The sequence below is a fragment of the Nicotiana tomentosiformis genome, chromosome 4 (genome assembly GCF_000390325.3).
Source record: "Nicotiana tomentosiformis chromosome 4, ASM39032v3, whole genome shotgun sequence".
NCBI lineage: Eukaryota > Viridiplantae > Streptophyta > Magnoliopsida > Solanales > Solanaceae > Nicotiana > Nicotiana tomentosiformis.
The window spans coordinates 110276781-110301870 of NC_090815.1; the positions used below are offsets into that span (position 1 = coordinate 110276781).

The 25090-nt window shown below is 38.6% G+C and overlaps 2 protein-coding genes and 2 long non-coding RNA genes across 7 annotated transcripts; 2 read left to right on the forward strand and 2 right to left on the reverse strand.

The window, feature by feature from the left end:
* Positions 1-622: 622 nt before the first annotated feature.
* LOC104107803 (protein DETOXIFICATION 48) lies at positions 623-2966 on the reverse strand. Its single transcript, XM_009616706.4, has 2 exons — positions 2653-2966; positions 623-2323 (listed from the first exon to the last, which is right to left on the reverse strand). Exons 1-2 carry the CDS (start codon positions 2785-2787, stop codon positions 800-802), a joined length of 1659 nt encoding a protein of 552 aa, XP_009615001.1. The 5' UTR covers positions 2788-2966; the 3' UTR covers positions 623-799.
* Positions 2967-8335: 5369 nt separating this feature from the next.
* LOC104107806 (sucrose transport protein SUC4-like) lies at positions 8336-24550 on the reverse strand. 4 transcript variants are annotated; one of them, XR_011415586.1, is made up of 7 exons: positions 23777-24547; positions 15258-16000; positions 14663-14726; positions 14536-14579; positions 14005-14164; positions 9464-9602; positions 8336-8646 (listed from the first exon to the last, which is right to left on the reverse strand). XR_011415586.1 is itself a non-coding variant. In XM_018774688.3 (6 exons), the coding sequence occupies exons 1-5, from the start codon at positions 24270-24272 to the stop codon at positions 14006-14008; spliced, it is 1506 nt and encodes a 501-aa protein (XP_018630204.1). In that variant the 5' UTR covers positions 24273-24547; the 3' UTR covers positions 8336-8579; position 14005. The 4 variants fall into 4 exon arrangements, 3 of the variants coding, with proteins under 3 accessions (XP_018630204.1, XP_009615002.1, XP_009615003.1); XM_018774688.3 differs by lacking the exon at positions 9464-9602 and having other exon boundaries at positions 8336-8579; XM_009616707.4 differs by lacking the exon at positions 9464-9602 and having other exon boundaries at positions 23777-24544.
* LOC108947131 (uncharacterized) lies at positions 20922-21929 on the forward strand. Its single transcript, XR_011415588.1, has 3 exons — positions 20922-21060; positions 21139-21570; positions 21643-21929. It is a non-coding gene; the product is annotated as an uncharacterized lncRNA (long non-coding RNA).
* Positions 22002-22764, forward strand: LOC138909074 (uncharacterized). Its single transcript, XR_011415587.1, has 2 exons — positions 22002-22411; positions 22494-22764. It is a non-coding gene; the product is annotated as an uncharacterized lncRNA (long non-coding RNA).
* Positions 24551-25090: the final 540 nt, after the last annotated feature.

The window sequence follows — 25090 nt, forward strand, 5'->3', positions numbered from 1 at the left end:
AAAAACCTGTCAAAAAGGAAAGAAAAAGTAAGTGAGGAAATAATAGTAGTTTGTTTGCGTTGAGTTGAAGTTTGATGTTTAAGTAATGTAGTATAGTATAGTATATGGTGATATGCTTAAACTTTTCCATTTTAGGTAGTCAATGTGTGCCCTTAAATGGTATGGAACAATTAGAAAGCTTGTTAGGTATATATATCCTTGCTCCCACACCTTCAAACAACCGACAGCACTTTTTCCTTTGTTCTCTCTCCCCTTTTGATCAATGCCAACATGTACAAGAGTACTTTAAATTTTATTTACAGAGGTCATTTATTAGGTAAATATCTTTATAAACATTAATAAGTAATTTGATAAAGATGATAAGTAACCTATTATCACATGTTAAAACTCACTTAATTATAGTACTGTAAAAAAATCTTTACCATGTTGATGTATATGTATAAAACTATAAATAGAGAGAATTTTCTCAGTTGAGACTACAATTGGGAATTTTGAGTAGTTGGAAAAAACAAAGAAATTGGGAATAAACTTCTAAGATGATACATGTATATCTCTATATTCCATATTATTATTACAAGGGGCATGATGGAAAAAAGAAGAAAAAAAACAGCAAGAGAATATATAACTAGTAGGTTTATCCTGATCAATACACTCTTTTCAAATGTTAACAATTAGTATATGAAATCCCAACGAACAATTTTTCACATCAACCCATCAAAGGGTATGGAGGGACCAAAAAAGAAAAGGAAAAGTAAAAAAAATGGAGTTAATCCAATCAATGCACAATAAGCTGGATAAATTAAGTAGTAGTAGTAGTAGTAGTGGTGGAAGGTATGAGAGGGTCTGTGTCTGTAGATTTCAGCAAATCATCTTCCTCTTTAGTGCACAAAATCTCTTCAAGATTATTATTAGCCTTCTTCTTCTTCTTCTTCTTGTCCAAATCCAAAGGCATTGTCACTGGTAATGAAGCAGCAGTTGAAGAAGATTGTGTTAGCTGTTTTGATCTTTCTACTTGAACTTTCCAATCAGTTTTGCATAGTACACAAAGCATAAGAGTTGCACATGAGGCCTGTGCTGCTAGCAAGCCAAGCCATAGTCCAGCAAATCCCATTTTTAGTATAAATCCAAGAATAAAAGCTACTGGCATTCCAACTAAATAAAATGAACCCAAATTAATATTAGCTCCAATTGTTGGCCTTGCACTTCCTCTTAACACCCCACAACCTGTAGTTTGTGGACAATTTCCTAACTCACAAAGCCCTACTATAGGCAATGCAATGGATGTTAACTTAAGAATCTCTACATCTTTTGTGAAAAAAAGACCCCATTTATGTTTCATCAAAGTTGTAAACAACATTGCTCCCAAACCCAATCCTATAGCACAAAAAAGTGACACTATCATAGAAATTCGGGCTCTAGCGGGCCGGTTGGCGCCGAGCTCGTTTCCAACCCTAGTCGAAACACCAAGGCTTAAGGCAGATGGGAAGACGTATACTAAAGAAGTTGTTTGAATGAGAATTCCCATAGAAGCAATGGTAGCTTTAGGATTTGCCAAAAGTCCACAAAGCATTATCATGAATTCATACCACCACCATTCAAGACAAACGGATACACACGTGGGAATTGCTAAACCTAATAAAGATGACCACCCACGTACACAATCCATGCTAGGAACCACCCAAGAATCTTTATATACACCCGAAAAGTAAATAAATGAGCAGAGCAAAAGGAAAAGGTTCAAATTTGTCCAAACCATTGCTAAAGCAACTCCAGCAATGCCCAAATTAAAATATCGCACGAGAAGGAAGTTGAGTGGGACATGAAGAAGAACTGAGATAGCAGAACAATAAGTTAAAGGTAATGTAATATTTTGTGTTCTTAGGTAAATTCTCAGAGGATGAAGCAAAGAAAGAAAGAAAAGGTCAGGAATTGCAAAGACAATGAAAGTGTGGGCCATAGATGAAATATCTTCATCTTGGCCACACCATAAAAGGATTCTTTTCATGTTTAACCACATGAAAGAGATAGGAATTGAGGTTGAAAGAAGGAGAAGTACTGTTCTTTGAAGAGTTATGCCTAAAAGTTTCATTTGTTTTGCTCCATAAGCTTGTCCACAAATTGGTTCCATTCCCATAGCCAAGCCAGAGATTACAGAGTAGCCAGTGATATTAGCAAAGCCAATGGAAAGAGAGCCTCCAGCAAGTTCAAGTTCCCCTAGATATCCAAGAAAAAGCATTGAGATCATGGATCTTGAATATAGTACCAACCCTGTGAGTGCTGTTGGTCCTGAAATTTTCCCTATTTCTTTGATTTCTTCAAAAGCCTGATTTTTAACCAAAGCAAAAATAAGGAGAGAGTTAGTTTTATAGCGAAAAAGAAACTTCACGTGCATATATAAGTATAGTGGTTGGAAGGACGGAGGCAAGAATTTTACTAAGGGAATTCAAAAAATGCTTTTAGGTATTGTGACCTGAGTTAACCTACAACCCAAGATAAATTTTTAAAACCCACTTTATTACTGTACTAAAAGTTTCTTCATATATCATTTTTTTTTTTTACATATGTAATTTTTCGATAAAGGAGATTCAACTTAGCTAATGTAGCTCCACACTTGGTAATTGGAGTAGGGGAAAAGGTGTTGGTTCTTTTTACCTCAGTTGGGGTTGGCCATCTATGAAGTAGTTCTTCATCATCAGCTTGAAAATCCATTGGTTTATGAGAGTTGACGAAATGAGCTTTTTCTGTGGAGACAAAGGAGGATGGGGAATTTGTCTTTGGGTTGCACATAGTTTTCTTATCTATATATCTATCTGGCTAGTTTTCTTTCTGCCTTTCTGTGAAGAGATGGTAAGCTTGAAGATGTAATAGTAGAGATAATAATATTAAGGTTTTGTGGGCGAAAAAAGAAAGAGAAATAAGCAAATATAAAGAGAAACCTTTTGTTGGAGCTTTAATTTAGTGAGGTGTGTTTTTGTTGTTTTAGAGCTTTGAATGCAAGGGTGCAAACCAAGATGAGAGTATATATACATGCAAGAATTGGACTCTACAATGGCTTCAAAAAGACGTGTCAATATATTAGGGTGCGAAAATTTCCCAATAAAAAGCGGCTATTTGGTGAGTGAGTTTTATTGAGAAGAGAATGAAAGGGGGTGGGGGCCTATCTATCTATCTTATTCTTGTCATTCTACTTCTTTTTTCTCTTATATGTACAAAAAAAATTCTATATTTGATTCTTTTTCTTACTTAAATGAGATGGAATGGACGTGTGGATTCTACCTAATGAAAAGGTAGGGCCTTGTCCATTTCAAAAAGCCATGAACGCGAGCTTTTTCCATCTTGTCTTAGTATAGTAGAAGTAAAAAGTAAGTATGAGGGAGAGTTTAGTCCATGAGAAAAAAATGCATTAGAAAGTATTAAAGAATTTGGTAATGGGAATATATTAGTTTTTCACCGTCCAAACGGTTGCACTTGAGAAACCTGCACGGTTTATTCAAGTGTCAATGCCCTATTGGCAATTAATCTTGCTGGGGATTATACCCTAGTTAAATCACCACATTTTTTATTTAATTCTTGGATAAGTTTTTATTACATCCTCTTATTAGGTTTCGATTTCTGTCCTTACCCGCTTATCCAACCCCACCCTTTTCTTCCCCCAAAGAACCTCTTTTCTTTCTCACCCATCTAAAGAAATTAAAGAAAAAGAAAGGGAATAAAAATATTATCTCTGTTATTTGCCAAGTGGTAGGAATGGATTGACAAGCAATACCAATATTGTTCAATTCTTGCTCTAGATGTTTTGATATGACAAAACACATATAACTTTTCTTTCTTCTTGATGCCTATGGATATACCTACGGATGTATATATAGGGAATGGAAATACATATACATATATACATATACCAATATTGTTCAATTCTTGCTCTAGATGTTTTGATATGACAAAACACATATAACTTTTCTTTCTTCTTGATGCCTATGGATATACCTACGGATGTATATATAGGGAATGGAAATACATATACATATATATGTTGGAGGTAGGGGGTAGGGGAACTTAGGGAGAGAGAGGAGGAAGCAAGGAATTAGCTAGAATACGGGTTACAGGGTCAAACACAGTAGTTTTTGTGTACATATATTTATTTTAAGAAACTCTTTGAATATGTACAAATTATTAATTTAGAATCCAATAATTTAGAAGGACTAGAATCTCAATCGATAAATTTTAAATCCTGCAAAGGAAGTGTGGCTAAGGAAATGTTGGCATGTTCCAAGGCAAAAGAATTACATGCATGTTACATTCTCCTCGCAGCCCATGTGATGCACCAGAGCATCGAGCATGACTTATGTTGTCTGCAACTGATTTCATTACCCCAAAACACCGTTTTAGCCTTTGGCTACTTGCAACTTTTTGATAGTGCACATCTGTTTTCTAAATTCTGTTTTGAAGGTCCCATCTTTTCTTGGCCTTTACATATAATTTATATACTATATGCCAAGAATATATAATATTTAAACCACTGTAAAAAATAATGGCTTATGCAGAAACCGGAAAACTTGTGGCCGGAATTTTCCTTCTCTTCAAGTAGTGGGAAGAGCAAAGAATGAACGATTCCTTATATGACATTTTTCATATGATTTTAATTTAATATAGATCTCCCTTTTGTAGTCTAATCACTGATGTTATGGTCGGTTTTTTGGTGGGCCATTTGGGATGGGCATTTCTTCTTTTTAAGACCTAAAAGCAAACTTATTCATTTCTCTTTTATTCAATGGGGTAACGTGAAATGACTAAAGCCAACCATCAAAGTTATTTTCTTCTCCAAAAGACCACCTTCAATCTTCAAGAATCAGCAACTTCTACACAAATTTTCAAGTGGATGAGATCAGTTTAATGGTCTCTGTTGAAGATGAGATTGTACGTGTTTAAAGCTGAGGAAATGGTTAATTTTGCCAGCGGTGAGAATGAGAATGTACGCGTCTAGGAACTTTGTTTGGTATGTTTGAGACAGTACAAGACTGGACCTCAAGATTTCTTAGTGAAACTTATTTCAATTTTCACCCCCAACTTCTCTTCACTTGATTTGTGATTGTTGGGGTGGTGGTGGGGCGGGGGAAGGTTAGGAATTTGGATAGGAACACAAGAAGTAATAAACTGGTGGGGTTTTTCTTTAAAGTGGCCAAAAGTGTCAAATCCGAGGGATCTTTTTCCCTTGCATATATTTGATCTTGTAGTTAAATAACTTATCCTAAATGCTCACAGTTTGTGGGAAGTAGAAAAAAGAAATGGGGATCGTTGGGTGGAATGTGGTGGTCGTATTACAAAGCATCATGCAAAATTGCAAAAAAGAAAAGGAAAAAAAGGGACCACTAAGGTAAATTGGGTGGAAAGTGTGACAGTAGCAGTAGATGGCCATATGGAGAAGCAGCAGATGGAAGAAGGGGAACACTGAAACAAAATCTTGAAATAAAATAAAACCAAGTACGTGCTGCATTTCCAGCCATTTAATTTTTGTATCCAATTTTCACAACAGAGATCAATGTGTCTCCAAGTGGGGGGCCTTAATGCCCTGTTTGTGCGTGTCTCTGTATTCTGCAAACCAACAGCAACAGCAACAGAAACAGAAACAGAAACAGAAACAGAACAGAAAAGAAACAGAAACGAACAGAAGCCCTTTAGCAGCAGGCAGAGTTAGCAGCAGCTTTCTTCGTCCCCCACTCACCCCATCTTGAAATAACACCACCACCAAAAAAATTTACAAAATTTTCCACAATTCTAAGTCTCAGCTAACTTCAAAAAATTCACTGAACCCTTTATTTCATTTTGCAAGGACATTATTTCCTGTCAAAAAACCCTTATCATCATGTCAGAGCACTCGCCCCCCCCCCCCCCAAAACCCACCACCTCACCAAATGACATGGACCTTTTATTAATAGGTACCAAAAATATAGGTGTGTTTTTACGGTTAAGTTCTTCAGTAATTCTTTTTTCATAAAGTTGAGTGTATTAAAAATCTGCAAGATGTATTCAGAAATGGCTCTTTCACTCATCAGTACTCTCACAAGAAAATGCAAGTTTACTACTAAAATAAACTTATCAGTCAGCTAACATACTTTTGAATACCCTGTTTTTATCCTGTTTTCTGCCGCTGTTCTACTTTAATAATACTGCTAATATCCGCAGATGGAAGGTGGGGATCCACACTTCAGCAATATGCATATGGGCTAATGCCATAAGACCGTAATAAAAAAATTGACAGTGTGTTAGAATCTAAAATTGGATCTGATTCACAAGTACGGTTGCCCGTTCATCGTCTGTAAATTCATCTGTACCAATTTATTATTCTTCTACAACATTCAGCAGCGAAACTCTTAAGCATCACAATATGCCAAGTTTAGTACGTCGAAATCACCTTTTAAAACAGAAAAAGAATTTTTAGCTATTGTCATCTCGTTCCACCAGAGATGTCACACCTTTAAAATATGTTCAACATTTTTCCAAGGATGATAGTTCTGCACACTACAGAACAAATTCACTGATTCTAATTCTCGACTTTTCTTCTCCAAAAACAAAAAAAGGATGGTAGCTAATCTTTTCTCATTTCCAGTATCTTTTCTCCTATTATTTCTCTAACCCCCACATCACAGATTGCAACCACAATCTACAGGGGTCTTTCAGTGGAAAAGGAATCGCAATGGATTTTTTTTAGAAGGAATTGCAATGAACGTGTGATTAAACTTCAAAATCTTTCACATTAAGTAGACAATGATGTGATCTAGCCATCTTACGTCTACTAATGCATTGCATTTTGTCATTTCAGCTAAGCAACAGTTAAAATTCCAATGGTGTTTAAATGAGTCGTACCAAGGAACACCTTTATTAAATGTTTCCATCTGCACTGGTAGGCAGCATTACATGGAGAGGCAATGAAAGCCAGCCAAGCTTTTATAGATACTGATAATGCAATAACAATAGGAATTTATTCTCAGGCACCAAAAAAAAAGTTAAAAGAAAGAGAGAATATTAGAAAAGGGAACCTTTCTTTATCAACCAAGCTTCACATACACACAAAAAATCATACTAGTAGTGAAAGATTATGTCTTAATCGAGGTCTCAATCTGCCGGAAGTGATAGACTCCAAACACAATATATTAAGTGAATTAACCAATATCATGCACAAATTGCATGGGATTCCGAGGCACCTAGATAAATCACCAAAGCAAGTAAGCTTGCTTGGTAAACATATGATATTTTTGGTAAAAGAATAAAGCCTAATGACAGACAAATATCTTATTGGTAAAAGTCTTATCTCGTGGCTGATCGTGGGTTCCTAGCTGCAACTTCACCTCCTTTTAAGGATTATTAGCTATGGACACAGGTTTCATGACCATGATTAGCTGACAAAAGAACAAACTTGATACCAAATAGAATATCAGACAGACACAAACTTGTGTTCTGCTCTGTTTGTGCAGAATAAGATGGAAAATCTGACGCGAAACTTGTTCTCATCACAGCTAGTGAATAATCTTTGGCACTACCTGCTGTCGGTAGCTCAAAAGCTTCAGTAAAGATCTAGTTGTACAAATGTTGGACTTGAGGGTTTTATATGCTACCGAATTGCCTATTCGTCATTGCTTGCAGGAAACAGTGTAATATCCGGACAATCTTCAGCATGGGAGTAGGTAGCAGTAATAGTTTTCACTGTTATCATATGAGCAAAAGATTTTGAGTTCTTATACGCCACTTTCTAAGCACTTAGGAAATAATAGTTGGTGCAAGAGATGGTTTATTTAATGAGACATGAGGATACATTTGTAGTTTTGAGGTACCGAAAAAGATGGTCCTGATAATGTTCCACAGCAGTTTTCCATGTATTTATCTTCCATCTTAGACATCATGCATCTAAAACCAGGTTATTTTACTATGACATCATGGATAGGTTCTTCCTTCCAGAGGTTGCTTGGGCAGAAACATCAGTCCGTGGAATCAAAAGTTTGGTGCCATTATGTGTACACGAGATTGTAACTCCAGAATACATTTATTACTATTGGCGCACCTGCCATCCTCTTCACTTGGCTGATTATAGGTTTTTGTTGCATGTCAAAGCTAAAAATTTATAAATGGCTGGCAGCAATATGGATGAGACAAGTTTTGTTATAGCCTTGAGGAAATTTGCAGCTGAAAAAAGATTGTCCTATTTGCAGAGTACAATTATACTTGGAGATGTATGGAAATGCACAAAGAATACGCACTTTATAGACTGAACATTTATTGAACAGTTGTACTGATATTTGAAATTTGCTTTATCTAGAAAGTAGTGAACCACCAAAAGGAATTGCACAGCAGCAATTTGAGCAACTAAGTAAATGATGGAACAAGAACAACAATCTTGAATACAGCATCTTGAATGCTAGAATCAATACCACGTGAGCGAAAGATCTATATTTACAAAATGGTAATACAAATTGTGGGTTGATCAGAAAAATGCAAAAAATAGGATACAAGGATATACCTCCAGGAACTCTTCAACCTTCGGATTGACGAATAGTCAAAATGGCCACAACAGAAAAATTAAGTACCTGCCTAGGCCAATGTTGGAGAATTACCAGCACCATCAATCTCATCTCTCAACATGACATCAATAACCTACCCAAAGTACAAAATATTATGATCCAACAGCTCAAGAAAAAGTTAATGATGGTCCAACAGGAAAAATAAACTCAGACGTCCCTCTAGAATGAAAACAAGTGTTAATAAGCACACGATAAAAGTTTTTTCCCGATCACAAGCTTGTAAGCATGTGCATAGAGACTACATGAGGAAAAGTTGTCATTTTTTTATGCAAAGATGCTCCAAAGTATTTCTTCAATAACATGGCTGCAGATGGAACTCTTAAAAAGATATTACTCAATCCAGTCTACTATGACTTTGTAGATTCTTTTCAATGATAAAAGCCTTGTATGATCACAACTTTGTAAGCATGTGTGTAAATGAGGAAAATATTATTATTATTATTATTATTATTATTATTATTATTATTATGCACCAATGTATTTCTAAAATGACTTGGTTAGAAAATGATTCTAAAAAAGAGATTAATAAGTATAGAGCACTCTTCGAAATTGTAATTTCTTTTCATGCTGACCTCTTCTCTTTTCTCTTTTTTTTTAGAAAACATTTGTCAACTGTCGCAAGTCATTGTTTTTTAACCGACATTCCTTACTTATTTTCCTTGCTTTCTCTTTGACTAAATTTGTGCTGGCGTGGTTCTTGACTTCTTAGTAATAACTCGTCAATTAATTATACCTCAATACGAAACTAGTTGGTGTTGGCTACTTAATATCCATTGAGTTCTTTTTTTCTTTTCTTTTTTTTTGTGTGTGTTATAGGGAGATATTGAGAGTTATTAGAAAGTAAGAAGAAATAGCATACTTTTGAAATTAAGGTAAGACTATGTTCTTGCCTGCAAAGCATTGGTCTACTGGTAAGAGCAACTTGTGATGTACCCTGCCGCAGAGAAAAGCCTGATACTTAAGTGGAGAAAGGTAGAGGCAGGAGAGGTCCTTTATCCGCCGAGTTATGGATCATGCATCAGCAATGACCTGTTTTCTTTCAAATGTTCATGACACAACTTGATTTTGATATTTGTATATAAGTGGGACGTAGTTCTTGACATTTGTTGTGATCACAAATATTTCTCCTCTTTAAAAGCACACTACAAACATGACTGCTCTTTCCGCCTAATTCTCATGGATATATTAGGTTCAACATTTGTTAGGGGTTGTTAGGAGTCTGGTATTAAAGAATCCCAAGTTTTTAAAAGTATAGTGCACTTGGCGCAGGGCTCGAACTTGTGACCTAAGAGGATTTTATATCTTTTTTAATGTATTAACACTATTCAATCTCCATAAGCTGAGGAAATAAAAAATGTTCGCTGAAGCTTCTTTTAATTTATCTTCATTCTTAATCTTGTCTCTTCTAGTATGCCCACACATCCATCTCAGCTTCCTCATTTCCAGAAGATGCCGAGTAGCAGAAATGATGATGCTGAGATAGATGTGGGCATACCAGGAGAGACAAGATTAAGAATGAAGATATTCGGGACAAGATGGGAGTGGTATCCGTGGTGGACAAGATGCGGAAAGCGAGGTTGAGATGATATGGGCATGTGAAGAGGAGAGGCGCAAATGCCCTAGTGAAAAAGTGTGAGAGGTTGGTCATGGTGGGCCTGAAGAGAAGAAGAGGTAGGCCAAAGAAGTACTGGGGAGAGGTGATTAGGCAAGACATATCGCAGCTTCTACTTACCGAGTACATGACCTTGGAAAGCAGAATGTGGAGATCGAGAATTAGGATAGAAGGATAATGAGTAACCGAGCATAGCTTTTTACCATATCAGTAGTATTAGCAGTATTTTTTGTTTCCCTATCTTGGTAAGGGGGGTAAGAGGGCTAAGGGAACTACTAGGCGGAGAGTAGGTCTTGGAACATAGGAACTTTGACTGGAAAATCTGTAGAGTTAGCGAAAATTCTCGAGAAAAGAAAGGTTAATATAACTTGTGTACAAGAGACTAGGTGGGTAAGAGCTAAGGCGTGAGATGTGGACAGGTTCAAACTATGGTATTCTGGGAGGGTGGGGGGCAGGAACGGGGTAAGTATCTTGGTTGATAAGGACCTTCGTGAACTAGTGGTGGAGGTTAGGAGGGTGAATGACATGCTGATGACTATTAAGCTAGTTGTGGGAGGTTTTACTTTGAACATAATCAGTGCGTACGCACCCCCAAGCAGGCTTGGATGAGGAAGTCAAGAGGCGTTTCTGGGAGGATTTGGATGAGATAGTGCGTTGTATCCCGCATACCGAGAAGCTTTTCATATGAGGAGATTTCAACGACCATATTGGAGCGATATTAGGGGATATGATGATGTGCATGGTGGCTTTGGTTTTAGAGATAGAAACGGAGGAGGAACGTCTCTGCTGGACTTTGCTAGAGCATTTGATTTGGTGATAGCAAACTCGAGTTTCTAGAAGAAGAGGGAGCACTTGGTCACCTTTCGAAGTTCGGTGGCCGAGACTCAAATTGATTATTTACTCTGTAGGAAGTCCGATAGAGGTGTTTGCACGGATTGCAAGGTCATCCCGAGTGAGAACCTCTCAACCCTTCATAAGCTCCTAGTCATGGACCTTGAGATAACGAGGAAGAGGAGGAAGAGGGTGATGTATAGCCAACATAGAATCAAGTGGGGAGCCTTGACAGAAGCTAAAGCGCAGGAGTTCGGGGTCAAGTTGTTGACTATGGGGGCTTGGAGGAGTAATGGGGACGCAAGTGCTATGTGGACCACGACTGCACAGTGCATTAAGGAAGCCGCGAGAGAGGCATTAGGGGTCTCAAAGGGTTACTCTGGTGGTCACAAGGGAGATTGGTGGTGGAATGGAGAGGTGCAAGGAAAAGTGGAAATCAAAAAAGCAACGTATCTGAAGCTAGTGGAAAGTGTAGACGAGGAGGAGAAGAGGGCGAATATGGAGCATTATAAGTTGGCTAAGAAAGAGGCAAAGCTAGCAGTTACGGCGGCCAAAGACTGTAGCTTTTAGTCGTTTGTATAAGGAACTCGAGGGCCGAGGTGGGGATAAGAGGTTGTTCAGGTTGGCCAAGGAGCGAGAAAGGAAGGCGCGTGACTTGGACCAAGTGAAGTGCATCAAGGACGAAGAAGGTAGAGTTTTGTTGGATGAGGAGCTTATCCGTCGAAGATGGCATACCTACTTCCATAATCTCTTGAACGGGGAGGGGGACAGGAGCATTGTACTGAGTGATTTGGAACTCTCCGGGAGTCATTGTGACTTTGGGTATTGTAGGCGGATTAGAGTTGATGAAGTTGAGGGGGCTATGAGTAAGATGAGTAAGGGCAAAGCAACCGGGCCGGATGAAATCCCGGTGGAGTTTTGGAAGAGTGCGGGCAAGGCAGGCGTGGAGTGACTCACTAAGTTATTTAATGTCATTTTTAGAACAAAGAAGATGCCCGAATAGTGGAGGTGGAGTACGATGGGTCCTGTATATAAGAACAAGGGTGATATCCAAAATTGCAATAACTATCGGGATATCAAGCTGCTTAGCCATACTATGAAAGTCTGGAAGAGAGTGGTAGAGCTACGGGTGAGGAGGAGTGTGTCTATTTCCGAGAACAAGTTCGGGTTTATGTCGGGGCATTCGACTACAGAAGCTATCCACCTTGTTAGGAGATTGATGGAGCAGTATAGAGAGAGAAAGAAGGACTTGCATATGGTGTTCATCAACTTAGAAAAGGCGTACGATAAAATTCTGAGAGAGATTTTGTGGAGTTGTTTGGAGGCTAGAGGTGTACCTGTTGCCTACGTTAGGTTGATTAAGGACATGTATGATGAAGCAAAAACCCAAGTGAGGATGGTGGGTGGGGACTCAGACCATTTTCCAGTTATGATGGGGTTGCATAAGGAGTCGGCACTCCGCCCTTTTTTGTTTGCTCTGGCGATGGACGTACTGACGCGCCACATCCAAGGGAGGTATCGTAGTGCATGCTATTTGCAGATGATATTGTATTGATTGACGAGATGTGAGATGGTGTGAACGCGCAATTAGAGGTATCGAGGTAGACCCTGGAGTCTAAAGGTTTCAAGTTGAGCAGGACCAAAAGTTCAGTGGCGAGACTCAAGGAGGGGAAGGGGAGGTGAGGCTGGACTCGCAGGTCATCCCTAGGAGAGGAAGTTTTAAGTACCTTGGGTTTATTATTCAGGGGGATGGGGAAATTGATGAAGATGTCACACATCGTATTGGGGCGATATGGATGAAATGGAGACTCGCTTCCGGTGTTTTGTATGACAAGGAGGTGCCACCGAATCTTAAAGGTAAGTTCTACAGAGTTGTGGTCAGATCAACGATGTTGTATGGGGTTGAGTGTTAGCCAGTCAAGATCGCTCATGTCCTGAAGGTGAAGGTAGCAAAGATGAGGATGTTAAGATGGATGCGCGGGCATACCAAGTTAGATAGGATCAGAAATAAGATTCGCGATAAGGTAGGTATGGCCCTTATTGAGGACAAGATGCGGGAAGCGCGGCTTAGGTGGTTTGGTCATGTGAGGAGGAGAAGCACAGACGCCCCGGTGAGGAGGCGTGAGAGGTTGACATTGGAGGGCCTATGGAGAAATAGAGGTAGGCCAAAGAAGAGGTGGGGAGAGGTGATTAGACAAGACATGGCACAACTTCTGCTGAGAGTGCGCATTACTGTGCACAAACTATGCTCAACCAAAAGGATAGACAATGAATCTTTGTGCACTCTTTCGGTTAGTGGCGGAGCCACCTTGAAGAAAGATTGACACACCTTCGTCGGAAAATTACAACATAAAGATAGGTTAAATTTATTTTTTATGTATATATACATGTTGAATTTGACTTTACCGTATATTTACTTTTTTATATTATGACACCCCCTGAATGAAAACCCTGGCTCAGCCACGGGTGTCGGTTAACGGCACATGAACAATAAATTAGGAGTGAAGTGCTGACAAAGATATCCCAAGGATGAAAACATTTGGAAACTGGTGCTCAGAATCTCCCGTGTTCATTTCCCATGCTTTCAGAGATATGTTAAATGTTGGAAGGAAAGAAAAAAAGAAGTCTGAGTTCGAGATAATGAATCTAGAGATGGTACAAAAGATTGAGGGGGTCACCCTTTGCATGGATGTTTGACTGATTATAGAAACTGAATTACAAGAAAGTGGAGAAACTAACAGCAAGGAAGAGGTAGAGGCTTCATGAGTTGCAGCACAATGCAGAAGCTCTGTTTACCCTCTATTCTAGTTCTAAATTGGAAAGGAAGTGAGCGAAGCAAGTATGAAATAGAGCCCTATTAAAATGTCCTCAAGTGGAAAAAGATGGTTCAAACAGCTTACTATTCAGAGGACCGTACATAGATTAATTTATATGCGGTGAACAAATAGACAATAAAGGAGTTCAAACAGAGACAATAGCAGCAGATACCTCATGGAAGGATCTTGGGCCTCTCAACCCGTGTTCGAGGAATTGCCAAGATGGCTACAAGTCCACCAGCAAATGCTGAAAGTGCAGCTACAACAAAGGCTGGTGAGTTGCCACCACCAAATAGCTCATCCCATGGTCCACTTCCAAGTGAAACCACGATCTGTGACCAATAACAAAATCTTTCAATCACTGGCCTATATAACTTTAGGAAAATGATAAGATACATGCTGCAAAAGGTACAGCGGACATTCCTCATGGAAACACCTATGAGAATACTAATGTTCAGTATTCACTTGAATGATACTATAAATTTCCATCACTTGTGGCATTCTGCTCCTTCCCTCATTTTCTTCTAACTCAAAACAAACGGCTAAACAGAAAACAGCTACAAGATAAAACTGAAAAGATGCAACACAATGCACTTGTGGATACACATCCATCGACATAAAGGCTTTGATGTTTAATCAGACCACCTTTTGGGGATTGTTCTTGTTCCAAAAAACCCATAGAAAGAGACAAGCAAACTTATACCTGTGGGAACACAATAGCCAGGTTCAGAACGCCCATTGACAAACCTGCAAGGTTGAAGTAGTAATTGAAGCACTACTTTCTATTTGACCTACAGAATAATGATCAAAATAGACACAACTCAATCTACCTTGTCCTAGCCCAAGAGCTTCAATCCTTGAGGATACCAGAGCATATGGAACACTGTATGTTATCTGCAGAAAATGGCTTGCATTATACAATAATATACCTAAATAAAGCTCTCTTCTAAGCCCACATGAACCTTGTGCTTAAACTGAAGCCTTTTGAAACAATAACCTTGCTCCAATTTCCTTCCATATCATGTTACATTTGACAGGCATATTACATGAAAAGAATATTTCAGCCAGATTGAATACCTATGTACATTTTTCAACAGTAACAAAATCTGAAAAGGACAGTTCACTTGTACATCTAACTTTTTTGTTAATCTTTCTTAAGAAAAAACAAAGTCAAAGAGCTAGTCTTAGACTTGGTGATGAAATCTCACAAGTAGAAATGAAAAAGACAGATAAAGGCTGGCTGTCCATAATAAAATATCGGAGAAAGAAAATTTGATGTGGTTAAGAGGTGTTCTAATTTCAGTAATTCTACACACAAAAATTATGTGTGGTTTAAAGGTGTTCTAATTTCACTAGTTCTACACATAAACCTGTGTGGTCGTGCAAAATAATTTATAGTTGCAACTTGAAAATCAAGCAACTTACAGCCAGTGGGATCCCAAGAAGAGCAAACACTATTAGCGCAGCAATAACTATGCCATCCGGAGGAAGACCCTGGCCAATGTCTATGTTACTCCTAACTGCAGTAATTATAAGCATTGCTATAAAGCAGAGAGACATGACAACATTTGAAACTCCCCATGTGAATCCAGCCCCCCATTTTCGACAGAGCTTCTCCATGAGCAATGAAGTTACTCCAAGAAGCACGGAATTCAACATTAGACCCAATGAACCCATTCGGACTCCGGCACTGTAATTCTTTCCATCATTTGGTTCACCACCATAAATTTCTCGACCAAACCAGTCAGTATCGAACAACAGAAATGGAAACCAGCCAATCCAAGTCAGGGCAGTGACAAGCAGGATCACCCAAACAATACCTGGGAAATACTTGAAAGTTCCAAACAATTCCCAGAGAAAAGCTTCTTCTTGGCCATGGCTTGTTTCGGAAATCTCTTCTCCAGTATGAGAGGAGCAATGATTGGGATCTAGAGGCTGCTCATTCGCTGCCGATATACTGATATATGTAGTTGTTGCAATAAAAATAATGTCAAGAATAAAAGCGGCCTTTAGATTGGCACAGTTGATGGTGCACGCAGAGTTGAGGGTGAAAGGGAAGATCTTGTACCAGCTACTGTAAGATCCAGTTGCAAAGCCAAGGATGTTACCAATGGCCATAAATAACGAAAAGTATGCATTTGCTACCCGAGTTCTTCTATGATCCTTCACTGCATGTTAGAAAGCATAGAAAATGTCACTAGCTTCAAGGCAACTTCCTGATATAAATAATCACAAAGCAATGACAATGGAGTCTATGGTACAAAATGGTAAAACTGATACATCTCAGCCCTGAAAAATTAAGCTCTGCCAAGCATTTTCTTTTGGTCTCCTGTATCAACTCTGCAATAGCACTATCTCTCCATTCATTCATCCGTGGAGGCCCTCTATTTCAAAGCATTGTTAGACTTAGACCGAAGCCGCCATTTTCACCATTTTGGCATTCTTACACTTTAGTGTTATTTTATCCCAAATGGTTGTAGCTAGGGGCCAAATTCAATAAAATGTAATTTCATTTTAAAATTTTGGTTACGCTAGTTAGCATCAATGATGATGCTATCATGCAAAGTAGGAGGTTTTACTAGCTCCTTAGAAAGGCTATAAAATACTTTTAACTAAATTAAGCACACTTTTATGCTTATGTAAGCAAGGATTTTAAATGCAAAAGCAAGCCGAGCTTTTCAAGACAAAACCCAATGGAAAAAGGAAAAGAATAGGTGCACCTCTAAAGGCCAGTATCTGTAGACTATTGGATATCTACTGCTTGAGTGATAATAACAAATTGATTTCGGACCCTATGACACCATCTTATTTTCAACTACAGAAGCAAAGATCAATAAAGTCGTTCTCAGAACAAGTGGGAACTAACACAGGATTTAAGAATAAAGCTGCAGCTTCAAAGCTTCTTATTTTTGGAGAGCAATCATCTTTCAACAAAATCCCGAAGAAAGATAGCAGACGTTATTTCTCCTTTTTCGTTATTCTTTTCTTGAAGGAAAAGGTGGAGGATGAGAGAGAAGCTAGTTCAGCAAGCACACAATCTCTACTTTTAGCCATAATTTGCTTTCAATTGGAGATTGAGCTCATCACAATGTTCCAAAATTTTGCTTTCCTCAGAAGTTCTAAATATGTAAATTTGTAATTTGATTTTTCTTATATGGATAATTTCTTTTGCTTCTTTTCAAACTTTCTAATTTAATTTCCAGCAGACACTCAAGATGTGATGATCCAATCATGCCATCAACCTTAAAATGCATATAAGAATCCTTGGTCAGTAATTTTCTCTTCTTATATTAGTTCTTAGTACAAAGTCTCAATGCCATATTTTTTTCAAATTATAAAAGCTTTTCAAGATGAACCAGGAAACTGAACGCTTATGTAGTACCCTCTTGCACGTCACCACAATATAGAAAATGGTGCGTATGTCCCTCATATTACAACTAATTGTATCATAATTCCAAACTTTATCGACTAAAGATGTCTAAACCTGAAGTTACCAAACAGTACGATGTTTAGTTTCTTCTACTTATCAAAAAGACTTCTGATCTCTCTTCAATTTGCCGTTAACTTTTGATAAACAAAACCAAGAGCAGAATTCGCATGTGGTTAGCCGCTGAAGATGGAGGAGCAGCTGCCAAACCCTTCCTTTTTGAAGGAAACTACTTTAGAGTAATAAGGACATCAATATTTTATCAATGAAAAGTTTTCACTTGTCCATAGGAAGAAAAACCCAAAAATTTAACTTTTGACAAAGCACTACACCACAAAAATGAAGCCTAGTGCAAGTGCGCAAGGAGGTAGAATTACGAGCTTATCCAATAGTTTTCGAATATAAATTATTTGCTACTTCTTCCAATTCTTTTAGTATCATATGTGTGACTTGTACTGCCATGGCATTTGCTTCTATTATAGTATCTAATTTTGCATCTCCTGATAAAGCTAATTAAGCAAATTTGGATTGGTGATAGGAGCAAAGTCATGTGATGTTGAGCGGGAGTAGTTGCACTGACCTTCCCAAGCATGCTAAGCTAAACATCAGTAAAAGGGCAATCTGGTGCACTGAGCTCCCTGTAAGCGCGAGGTACGGGAAAGAGCTGGACCACATTGGATCTATCGTATTTAGCCTTACCTTGCGTTAGCTAAACAACAGTATTTAACCTTATTTACTTGATCTTATACCTTTGCCCCTGTTAAACTATGCAATGATTTATCAAAAGTTCTCATGTGTAGCTTCAAATTTTTCATCATTTTGTGCAATGTTGAAGCTTCTAAATTTAGAGAGGTTGTCTAAAACCTTATTGACATATACAACATATTCATGAAGTATAGGGTTTTAAGAAATTGGGAAGTTGTTATGCAAAGTTTTACATTTACCTTTAAGCATGCACCATAAGTATGGCAAAAACAATTACTAATTCAAAACACAAGCTTCATATCTTAAGAATGAAAGATATTTTACTAAGAAAATTTAAATTATTATCTAGATATTTTTAAGTGGAAAACTGCAACTTCTTTTTATTTCATGTTATTTTTTCAAGGATGAAGTACTCTATTCCAATTTAGCAGAGAAAATTTGTCAAAATGGTCACAAAACATAGGTATTTTCATTGTTAGGAGTACAAAAACTAATTGACCAGTCTATTTTAATTTTTTTGTGGCACGCATAGTCCTCATTTGGATTAAAAGGAAGAGATGTACTTCTCAAAAATGCTTGCTCCCGCTGAAAATAAATTCTAGATCTGCTCTTGACGGGTGATATAGCTAGTCCATATAATTAATTACTTATCAAAAGGAAAAGCTAGTCCATATAATTTTCCATTCAATTCCATAGCCTAGTTAAATTACCCTTCTATAGGCTATAGCTGGTAAAAAATCATCAAAATGCAATATCAAATATCAAATCACTGAAATTCATCGGGAAGGATACAATATTATACTACTTTATAGTAGAGTCCGGAACCAAAATGTGGTTCTTTTGGACTCAAAGAACCAAAATGTGTGAAAAAAAAAACTGGTGACCATAATATATATAACGCCCTTTTATAAGGCGCTATACCTTAACGGCCGTTTGCCCAGTTAAGTATAGCGCCCTTATTTAAGGCGTTATATTTGAACGCAAACTGGCGGGATTGTATAGCGTGCTCACTTAAGGCGCTATAGTATAACGCCCTTACCTAAGGCGCTATACTTACATAAATAATCGCCCCTCCCCCTTCCCCAGCAAAACAGAACGGTCCCCCCCCCCCCCCCCATTGTTAACCAAAAAAACCCCGAGTGGAGCCCATCGGTCCCACAAAAAGTGTAGATTCTTAGTCCCACATCGTATCTAAGGCGTTATCTCGTAGTGGGTTGCTTGTTTCGGCTCCAAATCACCAAATCTTCAACTTTTCAAAAACTGTAAATCTAGGTATTCCGACTTATTTTATGTTAAAACTCATGTATAAAAAATGCCTATTAGTTGTTTTTTCTGTGTTCTATGTTATTTTGTGATTGTTTTGCGATATAATTAATTTATTATTTTTTATCCGGATTATATTAATAGTGTGCTAAAAAAATTAGTAAAATAGAGAAATTGTTATTATTTGTTAAAAAAGATGTTAATTAGTTACTTTTTACTGTGGTATATGTTTTTTCGTGATTTTTGTGATTAAATTAATTTGTTATTTTTATCCGATTTAGATTATTTATTTGCTAAAAGACTAGTAAAATAGATAAATTATTATTTTAGGAATAATTAATTTTATTTATATGTTATTGTTGTACATATATGAATATATAACTTTAGTTCCTTGTAGTGGTATTTTGTGCTCTAATGTAGTACTCATATTTGTAATGTAGTGCCCTTTTAGCGCAGTAAAATGTAGTACCCTTTAGCGTAGTATCTTTGTAGTTATTTAAATTAATCATTTAAGTACCTGTTAAACCCAAAAATATCTCAAAAAAGCTAATAGTTCAAGCACAATATCTCTCCAAACATATAAAATAATAAAACAACATATAAAATATATAATTATAATATAGAAAATGTATCAACCTAATTAACAATATAGTAAAAATATCGAATAAATTTTAATATTAAAGATATTACAATATATTTAAAGATGTTAAGCAATAAAAAACAAAAAATACTTTAATTAATATTGTTTAATTTACACTAGTCGTCATGGAGGTTACGCCTGTGCATCCCGGACCTGCCTCGCTAGAGTTACTGTTGCTACAGGCCGAGCATAGGTCTTCGTACATATGGGAGGGGGAGTTATTAGCCCAGACGTTCCGTGCTAGAAGAGTAGACGATATGTGGGACTTTCTTAGAGCCCACCATCTCCATCCCCTCCATCCCCGTATAGTCAGACGCCTTCAGGATACGGGTTTCTATAGGATTATTGAGATCGGCCGGCTGCAGCTGGATTGGTCGTTGATCACGGCTTTGATAGAGCGGTGGCGACCGGAGATGCACATATTTCATTTACCCATTGGCGAGGCTACTATCACGCTTCAGGACGTGGAGGTTCTGTATGGGCTGCCGGTTGATGGACATCCTGTAGCTTTATCGCATGCTACCAGAGATTATACGGGATTGCAGTACCTGGAGATGCTGCAGCGGCTCACCGGTTTCCAACCAGCGGATGAGGTTGCATTGGTTGGGGCTAGTCGCCTGCAGTTGACGCCCGTCCGGCTGCATCTGGAGGCGATGCATGCGAACATTATGGATGATACACCGGATCTTCATATTAACCGGTACACGAGGTTGTTGATGCTGCTTATCTTTGGAGGGGTATTGTTCGCGAACACTTAGGGAAATCTAGTCAGCTTGAGATTTTTTCATTATCTTGAACGGCTAGATGATTTACATGATTACAGCTGGGGTGCAACTGTTCTAGGTTACTTATACAGGCAGATGTGCCGGGCGAGCATGGGCACGCAGCGGGACGTTGCCTGATTTTTGCCGCTGATGCAGGTGAAAACATAGTCAATTATTTTCATGATTATAACATACATAGTAAAAATATACCTTAAATTTTACGTCCACGTTGTATATTAGGTTTGGGCCTGGGAGCGATTCCTGCAGTTGCACCCACCTCTACCACCCTTCGCTCCGGATGCATCACCTCCACCGTTTCTCCCTTTAGCTAGGAGGTGGGTTGATAGGCGGGGATACGGACGCGAGTACGAGGCTCGACATAATCTCCCCTATTGCAGGAATTTGTTGGATTTGTTGGAGGGCGCGCAGGTAAATGTATACTTAAGTTTACTTGGCCTGGCTTTATATGTGTTGCGTATACTCACAGTTCCTGTTTTTACTTAATAGTTCATTTGGAGGCCATACAGCGATGAGTTAATAGCTGGTTTGCCTGATTATTGCTCGACCGGCCGAATTATGTGGAGCTCTTCCGTCCCGTTGATGTGTCTCGATATTGTCGAGCATCATGCCACCGAGCGAGTCCTTTGCCAGTTTGGTCGACCACAGCTTGTACCTCCACCGCCCGCTTGGCATAGGACACATTACCAGCGGGATGATCGTTCCAGGGTTGACCAGACATATGTGGCATGGCTAGAGGTGCAGATCGATATTTGGGACTAGCGGCATGACCTGATTCCGCCACCCCCTCCACCTGACTGTATGGATGGTGAGCATGAGTATATGGGCTGGTACCGCAGTGTTACCCGACTTTTCTTCGGGAATCCCGTTCATCGCGCTGGCGGTCAGTACGTTCCATACGCCGGGAGGCACGAGGCACCGGTATGTTATGTGGTATACTTACTTATAACGTTAACCTAGCGTTCCGTAATTAATATTTTACATGTTGTGCAGGCTATTGGCCTACATCTGTTCTACCAGTTGGGACTGCAGATGCAACAGCATACCGGAGAGGGAGCGGCCGCTTTGCACGAGTATGGCCGGCAGGTTACAGATCTGGCTTCCCGGACATTGAGGCGAGCCCGAGATGATGAGCGCTTAGGATACGAGGCTGAGTATGTGCCGCCAAAGCAGTACCATCGTGGGTCACCAGTGGAGCCTGAACGTGGTCGACGTGGCAGGCGTGCCCAGAGAGGTAGGGGTGTACCACGAGGTCGTGGGGGTCGGCGAGGACGTGGTCCCCAGCAAGGGGGTGTTGAGGCACCTGTTGAGGATGTTGGAGTTGATCAGCCGGGTGACCACCATGAGCCAAACCATGCTCCTAGAGATATGCTGTCATTCAGCCTTCAGCTTACTCCGGGGACTTCGCAGATGACCACGTCAGCTCCATTGTTGATCGCGAGCACGGCCATTACGCGACAGGAGTGGGATCAGTATTTTCCTTGCCTTCCAGAGCCATCGACGGTTCCTGATGATCGTCCGACACGAGATGTGGATAGTGGGCGCCGACTGAGTTATGGCTCATCATCGAGGGATCTTTCACATGATTTGGTTAGTTTGTATTACTATTATTTATATTTGTTTTTATCTCATTGATTAGTCATAAATATCTAAAGCGTTGTTTTTTTTTAAGGCATCATCCTCGCCCGTCAAGGAGGCCACTTTGTGCGATACTGACATGCCTGAGACGGATGATTATATTCAGGAGCCCGCCGAGACCATGGTAAGACAATTTAAATTTTTTTAGCTAACACGTACATTACTAATATATATTTCATATACTAAAATATATTATTATTCTGTAGGTTACTGCTGGACCGACGACCCCTTCTACCGAGCCTGCCAGCCTTACTGATGATCATGTTGCAGCGCATCCTCCGATAAAGAGGTGACGTGATGAGAATGATCCTAATAGTGTAGCCGGGCTGGATGGGATGCACCTCAGGCCAGTGGCAGCTTTAAAGCGTACAGGTTGCGGGACACATTGACTTTTTTTTATTTTATGTACATATGACATTCAGTAAATAATAGCAACATTATTTATGGTTTACATTATATGCGCATTATGTTTTTATTTCTCGGGTTCTTTGTTATTTTAATACTACAACACAAAAACAAACATAACAACTTAACATAATTTAAATTCGGTAAAACTAATGAAAATACATGATACGGAAAGCATAAAGATAAAATACTATACTCAAAGAACCAAAATGTGGTTTCTCCTGCACTGCCGCAAGTTGTCGTTGTAGTTTATGAATGAATTTTTACAAAATCCTTAACCTCTTTAAATAAGGCAAAAACCAGTCCCGGGGTACAATTATTTGAGGTATAGCGCCTTAAATATGGGCGCTATACCCAGTTGAATTATTGTTATGTCAGTTAAACCCAGAAGAATCATTGGTGAGCCACATAATATATACATAGCGCGGTAAGTTAGGGCGTTATATATAACGCCTTAAATAAGGACGTTATACTTAACTGGGCAAACGGCCGTTTAGGTATAGCACCTTATAAAAGGGCGTTATCTATATTATGGTCACCAGTTTCCACACATTTTGGTTCTTTGAGTCCAAAAGAACCACATTTTAATTCCGGACTCCTCTACAGTACATTATATATATATATATATATATAGAGATGCGTATGCAGAAGAGTAAAGTGCAATTATATTCCCGATGCCTTAACTACTCAACTCAATAGGCGTACATCAGCCATTTAGCCGAACGAAACAGAATTCAGAGGGTCCCACCCGCATCATTCGGCCCAAGGGCATCATTGTCCATTTGAGTTAAACGAGTGCCTAATACGTTTAACTTTACCTTCAAAAAAAGTATCTATCGCGTTTCCATTTTTTAAAATCATACCATGAAGAAAGCTATTTATTCCATATGAACAGGAAACGCTACTTTAGAAAAAATACTTTATTCAAAGAAAAAAGTAAAATTAAAGGAGATGTTTTAAGCTTCATCTTCCTTAGAAAGCACTTAACAAATGCATCAAAAATATGCAGAAAAACAGAGTAATTCACAAGCAATAAATATACATATTTAAATATTAATCTGTAAAATTGAACTGAAAAGCTTACTGGTAAGATCAGCTAGAAGAGCTCTGCAAGGACCTTGAGTCATATTATTAGCAACATCGAGAAGCCAAAACCCTACAATAAACGCCGCTATAGCTCGGACTTTTATTTCACCTCGATCACCTAAAAACCAGCCAATATCAGCGGAGAAACCGATGATCAGCACCGCAATCATGATCGACACTGCTCCGGCGACAATAAACGGACGCCGGCGACCAAACCGACTGGTGCACTTGTCACTCATATGACCTACTAATGGCTGAACCAGTAAACCTGAAAGCGGTCCACATAACCATATTATGCTTGCCCAAGCATGCGGTATTCCGAGCTCTTGCACGTAAGGTGTGAGGAGTGATAATTGTAGTGCCCAGCCGAATTGAATTCCACCGGCTACTGAAGCTACTCGAAGCAGGAGTCTCAGTGGTACTCTGGCTTTTGCTGGTTCTCGAATCGCCGCCGGTCGGTTATGCCTTGTTCTCAGCCTTTCTATCTCCGGCATGGTACAAATAACAAAACGCCGACGTATTGACGTGCGTTACACGCGTTTCAGTTTATATTTATGTGTGTGATACTGGAGAATCGGGAGACAGAGAGCGGCGAGGTGGCGGGAGAGGGAGGAGAGCGGGGCGGTGCTGAAAATGTAGGAGTGTAGAAAATGGAAAGAAAATGCCCTTGTAGAAAGATAAAATTACGAGATATATTGCGAATAGTGAGCTGGAAAATAGATTATTCTCGGGGCAAAGTTGTAATTATGCAAAAGGAGCGGGGGAGAATAGTCGAGTTCTAATTATACTTCTAATTAATTGTTTAATAATAATAATAATAATAATATGGGTTAATATTGGAGCTTGGTATATATGCTTTACAACGTTTAGGTGCTGTCATTTCCTACTTGCTTTTAATCAATCAAAAGAAAATGTCCGCTTTCTACATTTTGACACGCCTTTCGTAATGAAAAAAAATTGCGTGTTCTAGTTTTACTATTTTCAGTAACAAAAATCATAATTTCCTTTATTTAAAACCCAAATTAATTTACATTATTAAATTATTCAAACAAATAGTATACTATGCATATTTTAACTATTTTTCTAAGAGGCATGACAAGTCGAATGAATACCATTAAATTAAATACAGTAGAACCTTTCTAAATTAATACTTGGTAAATTAATAAACTCTCTAAGATAATATTTTTCTCCGGTCCCTACTTGGACTTGTGAAAAAAATACTGATTTCGATAAGATAATAAGATAATATATTTTCGGAAGATCACTATATAAATATATGGTCCCATTAATATTATAAATTAATGATTTTTTA